The sequence below is a fragment of the Chiloscyllium punctatum genome, unplaced genomic scaffold (assembly GCF_047496795.1).
Source record: "Chiloscyllium punctatum isolate Juve2018m unplaced genomic scaffold, sChiPun1.3 scaffold_565, whole genome shotgun sequence".
Taxonomy (NCBI): Eukaryota; Metazoa; Chordata; class Chondrichthyes; order Orectolobiformes; family Hemiscylliidae; genus Chiloscyllium; species Chiloscyllium punctatum.
The window spans coordinates 86449-98504 of NW_027310299.1; the positions used below are offsets into that span (position 1 = coordinate 86449).

General features: G+C 67.6%; 1 protein-coding gene across 1 annotated transcript in view; it reads left to right on the forward strand.

Moving 5' to 3' along the window:
* Positions 1 to 12056, forward strand: part of LOC140473272 (forkhead box protein P3-like) — a gene marked incomplete at its 3' end in the record, with an annotated part of 48808 nt that overhangs the window by 26535 nt on the left and 10217 nt on the right. The window contains exon 5 of the mRNA XM_072567593.1: positions 9391 to 9459. Within this exon, the coding sequence (XP_072423694.1) occupies positions 9391 to 9459 (69 nt within the window). The remainder of the gene's footprint in view (positions 1 to 9390; positions 9460 to 12056) is intronic.

The following is a 12056-nucleotide window of genomic DNA, read 5'->3' on the forward strand; positions in this document are numbered from 1 at the left end:
CCCTCACCCTCCTCACCCTCACCCTCACCCTCCTCACCCTCACCCTCCTCACACCGCCCGCCTACCCTCACCCTCCTCACCCTCACCCTCCTCACACCGCCCGCCTACCCTCACCCTCACCCTCACCCTCACCCTCACCCTCACCCTCACCCTCCTCACCCTCACCCTCACCCTCCTCACCCTCACCCTCCTCACACCGCCCGCCTACCCTCACCCTCCTCACCCTCACCCTCCTCACCCTCACCCTCACCCTCCTCACCCTCACCCTCCTCACACCGCCCGCCTACCCTCACCCTCCTCACCCTCACCCTCCTCACACCGCCCGCCTACCCTCACCCTCACCCTCACCCTCACCCTCACCCTCACCCTCACCCTCCTCACCCTCACCCTCACCCTCCTCACCCTCACCCTCCTCACACCGCCCGCCTACCCTCACCCTCCTCACCCTCACCCTCCTCACCCTCACCCTCACCCTCCTCACCCTCACCCTCCTCACACCGCCCGCCTACCCTCACCCTCCTCACCCTCACCCTCCTCACCCTCACCCTCCTCACACCGCCCGCCTACCCTCACCCTCCTCACCCTCACCCTCACCCTCCTCACCCTCACCCTCCTCACCCTCACCCTCACCCTCCTCACCCTCACCCTCCTCACCCTCACCCTCACCCTCCTCACCCTCACCCTCACCCTCCTCACCCTCACCCTCCTCACACCGCCCGCCTACCCTCACCCTCCTCACCCTCACCCTCACCCTCCTCACCCTCACCCTCACCCTCCTCACCCTCACCCTCACCCTCCTCACCCTCACCCTCCTCACACCGCCCGCCTACCCTCACCCTCCTCACCCTCACCCTCACCCTCCTCACCCTCACCCTCACCCTCCTCACACCGCCCCCCCTACCCTCACCCTCTCCCTCACCCTCCTCACCCTCACCCTCCTCACACCGCCCCCCCTACCCTCACCCTCACCCTCACCCTCCTCACCCTCACCCTCCTCACCCTCACCCTCCTCACACCGCCCGCCTACCCTCACCCTCCTCACCCTCACCCTCCTCACCCTCACCCTCACCCTCCTCACACCGCCCCCCTACCCGCACACTCCTCACCCTCACCCTCACCCTCCTCACACCGCCCCCCTACCCTCACCCTCCTCACCCTCACCCTCCTCACACCGCCCCCCTACCCTCACCCTCCTCACCATCCTCACCCTCACCCTCCTCACACCGCCCGCCTACCCTCACCCTCCTCACACCGCCCGCCTACCCTCACCCTCCTACCCTCACCCTCCTCACCCTCACCCTCCTCACCCTCACCCTCACCCTCCTCACCCTCACCCTCCTCACACCGCCCCCCTACCCTCACCCTCACCCTCCTCACACGGCCCCCCTACCCTCACCCTCACCCTCCTCACACCGCCCGCCTACCCTCACCCTCCTCACCCTCACCCTCCTCACACCGCCCCCCTACCCTCACCCTTCTCACCCTCACCCTCACCCTCCTCACACCGCTCCCCTACCCGCACCCTCCTCACCCTCACCCTCCTCACACCGCCCGCCTACCCTCACCCTCCTCACCCTCACCCTCCTCACACCGCCCCCCTACCCTCACCCTCACCCTCACCCTCACCCTCACCCTCCTCCTCCTCACCCTCACCCTCACCCTCCTCACCCTCACCCTCACCCTCCTCACCCTCACCCTCCTCACCCTCACCCTCACCCTCACCCTCACCCTCCTCACACCGCCCCCCTACCCTCACCCTCCTCACCCTCACCCTCATCCTCACCCTCCGCACACCGCCCCCCTACCCTCACCCTCACCCTCCTCACACCGCCCCCCTACCCTCACCCTCACCCTCACCCTCACCCTCCGCACACCGCCCACCTACCCTCACCCTCCTCACCCTCACCCTCACCCTCCTCACCCTCACCCTCCTCACCCTCACCCTCCTCACACCGCCCACCTACCCTCACCCTCCTCACCCTCACCCTCACCCTCCTCACCCTCACCCTCCTCACCCTCACCCTCCTCACACCGCCCCCCTACCCTCACCCTCACCCTCACCCTCCTCACACCGCCCCCCTACCCTCACCCTCACCCTCACCCTCCTCACCCTCACCCTCACCCTCCTCACACCGCCCCCCCTACCCTCACCATCCTCACCCTCACCCTCACCCTCACCCCCCTACCCTCACCCTCCTCACACCGCCCCCCTACCCTCACCCTCCTCACCCTCACCCTCACCCTCCTCACCCTCACCCTCCTCACACCGCCCGCCTACCCTCACCCTCACCCTCCTCACCCTCCTCACACCGCCCGCCTACCCTCACCCTCACCCTCCTCACCCTCCTCACACCGCCCCCCTACCCTCACCCTCACCCTCCTCACCCTCCTCACACCGCCCCCCTACCCTCACCCTCACCCTCCTCACCCTCCTCACACCGCCCCCCTACCCTCACCCTCCTCACCCTCACCCTCCTCACACCGCTCCCCTACCCTCACCCTCACCCTCCTCACACCGCCCCCCTACCCTCACCCTCACCCTCACCCTCCTCACACCGCCCCCCTACCCTCACCCTCACCCTCCTCACCCTCCTCACACCGCCCCCCTACCCTCATCCTCCTCACCCTCCTCACCCTCACCCTCCTCACACCGCCCCCCCTACCCTCACCCTCACCCTCACCCTCCTCACACCGCCCCCCCTACCCTCACCCTCACCCTCCTCACACCGCCCCCCTACCCTCACCCTCACCCTCCTCACCCTCCTCACACCGCCCCCCTACCCTCACCCTCACCCTCACCCTCCTCACACCGCCCCCCTACCCTCACCCTCACCCTCACCCTCCTCACACCGCCCCCCCTACCCTCACCCTCACCCTCCTCACACCGCCCCCCTACCCTCACCCTCACCCTCACCCTCCTCACACCGCCCCCCCTACCCTCACCCTCACCCTCCTCACACCGCCCCCCTACCCTCACCCTCCTCACCCTCACCCTCCTCACACCGCCCCCCTACCCTCACCCTCACCCTCACCCTCCTCACACCGCTCCCCTACCCTCACCCTCACCCTCCTCACACCGCCCCCCTACCCTCACCCTCACCCTCACCCTCCTCACACCGCCCCCCTACCCTCACCCTCACCCTCCTCACCCTCCTCACACCGCCCCCCTACCCTCACCCTCCTCACCCTCCTCACCCTCACCCTCCTCACACCGCCCCCCCTACCCTCACCCTCACCCTCACCCTCCTCACACCGCCCCCCCTACCCTCACCCTCACCCTCCTCACACCGCCCCCCTACCCTCACCCTCACCCTCACCCTCCTCACACCGCCCCCCTACCCTCACCCTCACCCTCACCCTCCTCACACCGCCCCCCCTACCCTCACCCTCACCCTCCTCACACCGCCCCCCTACCCTCACCCTCACCCTCCTCACCCTCCTCACACCGCCCCCCTACCCTCACCCTCCTCACCCTCACCCTCCTCACACCGCCCCCCTACCCTCACCCTCACCCTCCTCACACCGCCCCCCCTACCCTCACCCTCACCCTCCTCACACCGCCCCCCTACCCTCACCCTCACCCTCCTCACCCTCCTCACACCGCCCCCCTACCCTCACCCTCACCCTCACCCTCACCCTCACCCTCCTCACACCGCCCCCCTACCCTCACCCTCACCCTCCTCACCCTCCTCACACCGCCCCCCTACCCTCACCCTCACCCTCACCCTCACCCTCACCCTCCTCACACCGCCCCCCTACCCTCACCCTCACCCTCCTCACCCTCGCCCTCCTCACACAGCCCCCCTACCCTCACCCTCACCCTCCTCACCCTCACCCTCACCCTCCTCACACCGCCCCGCTACCCTCACCCTCACCCTCCTCACCCTCACCCTCCTCACACCGCCCCCCTACCCTCACCCTCCTCACCCTCACCCTCCTCACACCGCCCCCCTACCCTCACCCTCACCCTCCTCACCCTCCTCACCCTCACCCTCCTCACACCGCCCCCCTACCCTCACCCTCACCCTCCTCACCCTCACCCTCCTCACACCGCCCCCCTACCCTCACCCTCCTCACACCACCCCCCTACCCTCACCCTCCTCACACCGCCCCCCACCCTCACCCACCTCACACCGCCCCCTACCCTCACCCTCCTCACACCGCCCCCCTACCCTCACCCTCCTCACACCGCCCCCTACCCTCACCCTCCTCACCCTCACCCTCCTCACACCGCCCCCCTACCCTCACCCTCCTCACCCTCACCCTCACCCTCCTCACACCGCCCCCCTACCCTCACCCTCCTCACACCGCCCCCCTACCCTCACCCTCCTCACACCGCCCCCTACCCTCACCCTCCTCACCCTCACCCTCACCCTCCTCACACCGCCCCCCTACCCTCACCCTCCTCACCCTCACCCTCCTCACCCTCCTCACACCGCCCCCCTACCCTCACCCGCACCCTCCTCACACCGCCCCCTACCCTCACCCGCACCCTCCTCACACCGCCCCCCTACCCTCACCCTCCTCACCCTCACCCTCCTCACACCGCCCCCCTACCCTCACCCTCACCCTCACCCTCACCCTCCTCACACCGCCCCCTACCCTCACCCTCACCCTCCTCACCCTCACCCTCCTCACACCACCCCCCTACCCTCACCCCCCCTACCCACACCCTCACCCTCCTCACACCGCCCCCCTACCCTCACCCTCCTCACCCTCCTCACACCGCCCCCTACCCTCACCCTCCTCACACCGCCCCCCCTACCCTCACCCTCCTCACCCTCACCCTCACCCTCCTCACACCGCCCCCCTACCCTCACCCTCCTCACACCGCCCCCTACCCTCACCCTCCTCACACCGCCCCCTACCCTCACCCTCCTCACACCGCCCGCCTACCCTCACCCTCCTCACCCTCACCCTCACCCTCCTCACACCGCCCGCCTACCCTCACCCTCCTCACCCTCACTCTCACCCTCCTCACACCGCCCCCCTACCCTCACCCTCCTCACACCGCCCCCTACCCTCACCCTCCTCACACCGCCCCCTACCCTCACCCTCCTCACACCGCCCCCTACCCTCACCCTCCTCACACCGCCCCCCTACCCTCACCCTCACCCTCCTCACCCTCACCCTCCTCACCCTCACCCTCACCCTCCTCACACCGCCCCCCCTACCCTCACCCTCACCCTCCTCACCCTCCTCACACCGCCCCCCTACCCTCACCCTCACCCTCACCCTCCTCACACCGCCCCCCTACCCTCACCCTCCTCACACCGCCCCCCTACCCTCACCCTCACCCTCCTCACCCTCACCCTCCTCACACCGCCCCCCTACCCTCACCCTCACCCTCCTCACACCGCCCCCCTACCCTCACCCTCCTCACCCTCACCCTCCTCACCCTCACCCTCCTCACACCGCCCCCCCTACCCTCACCCTCCTCACCCTCACCCTCCTCACCCTCACCCTCCTCACCCTCACCCTCCTCACACCGCCCCTACCCTCACCCTCCTCACACCGCCCGCCTACCCTCACCCTCCTCACCCTCACCCTCCTCACACCGCCCGCCTACCCTCACCCTCCTCACCCTCACCCTCACCCTCCTCACACCGCCCCCCTACCCTCACCCTCCTCACACCGCCCCTACCCTCACCCTCCTCACACCGCCCCCCTACCCTCACCCTCACCCTCACCCTCCTCACCCTCACCCTCCTCACACCGCCCCCCTACCCTCACCCTCACCCTCCTCACACCGCCCCCCTACCCTCACCCTCCTCACCCTCCTCACACTGCCCCCCCTACCCTCACCCTCCTCACACTGCCCCCCTACCCTCACCCTCCTCACACCGCCCCCTACCCTCACCCTCCTCACACCGCCCCCCTACCCTCACCCTCACCCTCCTCACACCGCCCCCCTACCCTCACCCTCCTCACCCTCCTCACACTGCCCCCCTACCCTCACCCTCCTCACACTGCCCCCCTACCCTCACCCTCCTCACACCGCCCCCTACCCTCACCCTCCTCACACTGCCCCCCTACCCTCACCCTCCTCACACCGCCCCCTACCCTCACCCTCCTCACACTGCCCCCCTACCCTCACCCTCCTCACACCGCCCCCTACCCTCACCCTCCTCACACCGCCCCCCTACCCTCACCCTCCGTCCCTACCCTCACCCTCCTCCCCCTCGTCCCCCTCCTCCCCTACCCTCACCCTCCTCACCCTCCACACAGCAGCCCCTACCCTCATCCTCCTCACCGTCCTCCACTACCCTCACCCTCCTCCCTACCCTCATCCTCCTCCACTACCCTCACCCTCCTCACCCTCCTCCCCTACCCTCACCCTCCTCCCCTACCCTCACCCTCCACACACCACCCCCTACCCTCACCCTCCTCCACTACCCTCACCCTCCTCACCCTCCTCCCCCTCCTCCACTACCCTCACCCTCCACACACCACCCCCCTACCCTCCCCCTCCTCACCCTCCTCACACCAGCCCCTCCCCTCACCCACCTCACCCTCCTCCACTACCCTCACCCTCCTCACACCAGCCCCTCCCCTCACCCACCTCACCCTCCTCCACTACCCTCCCCCTCCTCACCCTCCACACACCACCCCCTACCCTCACCTTCCTCCACTACCCTCACCCTCCTCACCCTCCTCACCCTCCTCCACTACCCTCACCCTCCACCCCTACCCTCACCCTCCTCCCCTCCCCTCACCACCCCCTACCCTCACCTTCCTCCACTACCCTCACCCTCCACCCCTACCCTCACCCTCCTCACCCTCCTCACCCTCCACACACCAGCCCCTACCCTCACCCTCCTCCACTACCCTCATCCTCCTCACACCAGCCCCTCCCCTCACCCTCCTCACCCTCCTCCACTACCCTCCCCCTCCTCACCCTCCACACACCACCCCCTACCCTCACCCTCCACCCCTACCCTCACCCTCCACCCCCACCCTCCTCACCCTCCACCCCTACCCTCACCCTCCACCCCCACCCTCCTCACCCTCCACCCCTACCCTCACCCTCCTCACCCTCCACACCCTCCACCCCTACCCTCACCCTCCTCACCCTCCTCCCCTACCCTCACCCTCCTCACCCTCCTCACCCTCCACCCTCACCCTCCTCACCCTCCTCCCCTACCCTCACCCTCCTCACCCTCCACCCTCACCCTCCACCCTCACCCTCCTCCCCTACCCTCACACCACCCCACTACCCTCACCCTCCTCACCCTACCCCCCCTCCTACTCCCCCTCCTCACCCTACCCTCCCCCTCCTCCCCCACCCTCACCCTCCACCCCTACCCTCACCCTCCTCACCCTCCACCCCCACCCTCCTCACCCTCCACCCCCACCCTCCTCACCCTCCACCCCCACCCTCCTCACCCTCCTCACCCTCCTCACCCTCCTCCCCCACCCTCCTCACCCTCACTCTCCTCACCCTCCTCCCCTACCCTCACCCTCCTCACCCTACCCTCCCCCTCCTCCCCCACCCCTACCCTCCACCCCCACCCCTACCCTCCACCCCTACCCTCACCCTCCTCACCCTCCACCCTCACCCTCCTCACCCTCCACCCCCACCCCCACCCCCACCCTCCTCACCCTCCACCCCTACCCTCATCCTCCTCACCCTCCCCCTCCTCCCCCTACTCCCCCCCCTCCCCCCCACCCTCCCCCCTATCCTCCCCCCCCTACCCTCCCCCCCCTCCCCCCCACCCTCCCCCCTATCCTCCCCCCCCTACCCTCCCCCCCTCCCCCTCCCTCCCCCCCCCTCCCCCCCCCCTCCCCTCCCCCCCCCCCCCTCCCCTCCCCCCCCTCCCCCTCCCCTCCCCCCCCCTCCCCCTCCCTCCCCTCCCCCCCTCCCCCTCCCTCCCCTCCCCCCTCCCTCCCCTCCCCCTCCCTCCCCCCCCTCCCCCCCCTCCCCCCCCCTCCCCCCCCCTCCCCCTCCCTCCCCTCCCCCTCCCTCCCCCCCCCTCCCCCTCCCCTCCCCCCCCTCCCCCTCCCTCCCCTCCCCCTCCCTCCCCTCCCCCTCCCTCCTCCCCCCTCCCCCTCCCTCCCCTCCCCCTCCCTCCCCCCCTCCCTCCCTCACCCTCCCCCTCCCTCCCTCACCCTCCTCACCCTCCTCCCCTCACCCTCCACTCCCTCCTCCCCTCCTCACCCTCCACATCCTCCACATCCTCCACATCCTCCTCCCCCTCCTCCCCTCACCCTCCTCCCCTCCCCTCACCCTCCTCACCCTCCTCACCCTCCTCACCCTCCTCCCTCTCCTCCCCTCCCCTCACCCTCCTCCCTCTCCTCCCTCTCCTCCCCTCCCCTCCCCTCACCCTCCTCCCTCTCCTCCCCTCCCCTCACCCTCCTCCCCTCCCCTCACCCTCCTCCCCTACCATCACCCTCCTCCCCTACCATCACCCTCCTCCCCTACCATCACCCTCCTCACCCTCCACTCCCTCCTCATCCTCCTCCCCCTCCTCACCCTCCACCCCCCCTCACCTTCCGCCCCCCCTCAACCTCCGCCCCCCCCTCACCTTCCACCCCCCTCAACCTCCGCCCCCCCCTCACCTTCCACCCCCCCTCACCCTCCACCCCCCCTCACCCTCCACCCCCCCCCTCACCCTCCACCCCCCCCTCACCCTCCACCCCCCCTCACCTTCCACCCCCCCTCAACCTCCGCCCCCCCCTCACCTTCCACCCCCCCCTCACCCTCCACCCCCTCCTCACCCTCCACCCCCTCCACCCCCCCCTCACCCTCCACCCCCCCCTCACCCTCCACCCCCCCCTCACCCTCCACCCCCCCTCACCCTCCACCCCCTCCTCACCCTCCATCCCCCTACACCCCTTCCATCCCCCTCCATCCCCCTACACCCCCTACACCCCCTCCACCCCCTCCACCCCTCCATCCGCTCCACGCCCTCCACCCCTCCATCCTTTAACACCCTCCACCCCCTCCATCCCTCAACACCCTCCACCACCTCCATTCCCCTCTGCCCCCTCCTCAACCCCTCCATCCAGTGCAGCCCTCCGACTCCCTCCATCCCTTCACTGTCTCTCCCCATCTCCTTTCCTCATCTTTCCCTCCCTCGCTCTTTGTCCCTCTCTCTCCCTCCCCCTCCCTCTCCCCCTCCCTCCCTCTCCCTCTCCCTCTCTCTCCTCACTCCCTCATCCCTCCCTCTCCCTCCACCTCTCTGTCCTCCCTCCTGCCTCCCTCTCTTTGTGCGCTGTGTGAGGGAGGCTGCGACAGGAGACAGTTTGCCGACCTCCCCTCGCGGTGGGCGTTGCTCCTGTTCCAAGTGGGGCTGAAGTTGCTGTGAGCGGTTGCCTCAATGCTGTGCTTTCTGGTCTCTTCCCCCCCCTCCCCCCCACCCCCTCGCCTTGCCCCCTCCCCCCTCACAGCTGGTATTGGAGACAGAGAGGCTACTAGCCATGCAATCGCAGCTCGGGGCAAAAGGATCACTGGCCCACGTGAGTAACTGGCACAGGGCGGGTACTGGGGGCGAGAGGTGAGGGGGCAGGACACACTCATTCCCCCCCCCCCCCATTCAATCAAATCACCGCTCATCAGATCACCCCCAACCCCACCTCCCCCACCATAACCTCTCGATTCCCCCTTCCTGATTAAACCCCTCAGCCTGGAATATAACCCCTCGATTCCCCCTTCCTGATTAAACCCCTCAGCCTGGAATATAACCCCTCGATTCCCCCTTCCTGATTAAACCCCTCGGTCTGGAATATAACCCCTCGATTCCCCCTTCCTGATTAAACCCCTCAGCCTGGAATATAACCCCTCGATTCCCCCTTCCCGATTAAACCCCTCAGCCTGGAATATAACCCCTCGATTCCCCGTTCCTGACTGAACCCCTCAGCCTGGAATATAACCCCTCGATTTCCCCTTCCTGATTAAACCCCTCAGCCTGGAATATAACCCCTCGATTCCCCCTTCCCGATTAAACCCCTCAGCCTGGAATATAACCCCTCGATTCCCCGTTCCTGATAAAACCCCTCAGCCTGGAATATAACCCCTCGATTTCCCCTTCCTGATAAAACCCCTCAGCCTGGAATATAACCCTTCGATTCCCCTTCCTGATTAAACCCCTCGGCCTGGAATATAACCCCTCGATTCCCCTTCCTGATTAAACCCCTCAGCCTCGAGTGACCCAGCCTGGCCGCACTCTGAGGTGAGGAATCCCCCAGATTCCCCTCCCCTCGGGAGAGTGAGGGAATCCCTCCCCACCTCTGTCTTCAATGGGTGACCCCGTAACTCTGAGACGATGCCCCCTCTCGAGTCTCCCACACGAGGGGACGGGGAACGTCCTTTCCCCATCTGCACCCCCCTGTCGTGTCCCCCTCGTGTGTGTTCCAATATGGCAGCCTCTTGTTCTGATGGGAGTGGGCGCCACCCTACACACCCTCTCCTCGTGAGACATCCCCGGGATCTGCCGAGTGAACTTTCCCTGCGCTCCCTCCGATGTCGGGTTCATCTCTCTGATCGGATACGTGGCACCAGGAACGCCAAGGTGTTCCAGCTGCGCTCTGGCCGGTGCCCCCCCCCCCCCCCCGTCGGTTCAGCAATAATCCTCCCAACTTTTACAATTCTGCTGATAAAGGCCAACCTTCTAGTTCCGGTCGTAGAGCCGTACTGCGCAGAAACAGACCCTTTGGCCCAACCAGTCCGTGCTGACCTCAAGCCCCAACGAAACGGGTACAACGCCTGACCACCCCCCACCCCCACCCCCCCCACCCCCACCCCCCCCCACCCCCCCCCCCACCCACCCCCCCCCCCACCCCCCCCACCCACCCCCCCCCACCCCCACCCCCACCCCCCCCCCACCCCCACCCCCCCCCACACCCCCCACCCACCCCCCCCCACCCACCCCCCCCAACCCCCCCCCCCCACCCACCCCCCCACCCCCACCCACCCCCCCCAACCCCCCCCCCCCCACCCACCCCCCCACCCCCACCCCCCCCCACCCCCCCCCCCACCCACCCCCCCCCACCCCCCCACCCCCCCCCACCCCCCCCCACCCACCCACCCCCACCCACCCCCCCACCCCCACCCCCACCCACCCCCCCACCCCCCATCGCTTGCCTCCATCGCTCAGAGCTTTGAGTGTAGGAGCTGGGGGGGGCACGTCACGATGGGGGTTATACAGGACGTTGGTGAGGCTTCGTCTGGAGCAGTGTGTCCAGTTCCGGTCGCACCATTACAGGAAGGACATGGTTCACCCGGAGAGGGTTCGGGAAGGGATTTACCGAGACAAGGCCGGGAACGGAGAGTGAAGGAGAGGATGGGACTGTTTTCACTGGATGATGACCTTATAGAGGTTTAGAAAATCATAGAGGGGGGGGCATGGATAGGGTAAATAGACAAGGTCTTTTTCCCCTGGGGTGGGGGAGCCCAGAACTAGAGGGTTATAAAATCATGGGGCGGGGGGGACATGGATAGGGTAAATAGACAAGGTCTTTTCCCCCTGGGGTGGGGGGAGCCCAGAACTAGAGGGTTATAAAATCATGGGGGGTGGGCATGGATAGGGTAAATAGACAAGGTCTTTTCCCCCTGGGGTGGGGGGAGCCCAGAACTAGAGGTTTATAAAATCATGGGGGGAGGGGGGCATGGATAGGGTAAATAGACAAGGTCTTTTCCCCCTGGGGTGGGGGAGCCCAGAACTAGAGGGGTGTAGGTTTAAGGTGAGAGGGGGGAAAGGGACCTGAGGGATAACTTTTCCCCCCAGAGGGTGGTGCGTGTGTGGAACGAGCTGCCAGAGGAAGTGGTGGGGGCTGGTACAATGATAACATTTAAAAGGATGGGGGGGGGACATGGATAGGAAGGGTTTAGGGGGGAGATGGGCCAAGGGCTGGGGAACAGGACGAGATTACTTTATAACCCTCTATAAGGTCACCCCTCAGCCCCCGACGCTCCAGGGAAAACAGCCCCCGGCCTATCCAGCCTCTCCCTGTAGCTCCAACCCTTTCCTGAACCCTTTCCCAACATCCTTCCCTGTAGCGGGGAGACCAGAATCGAACGCAGTATTCCCAAAGCAGCCTCACCGATACACCCACAA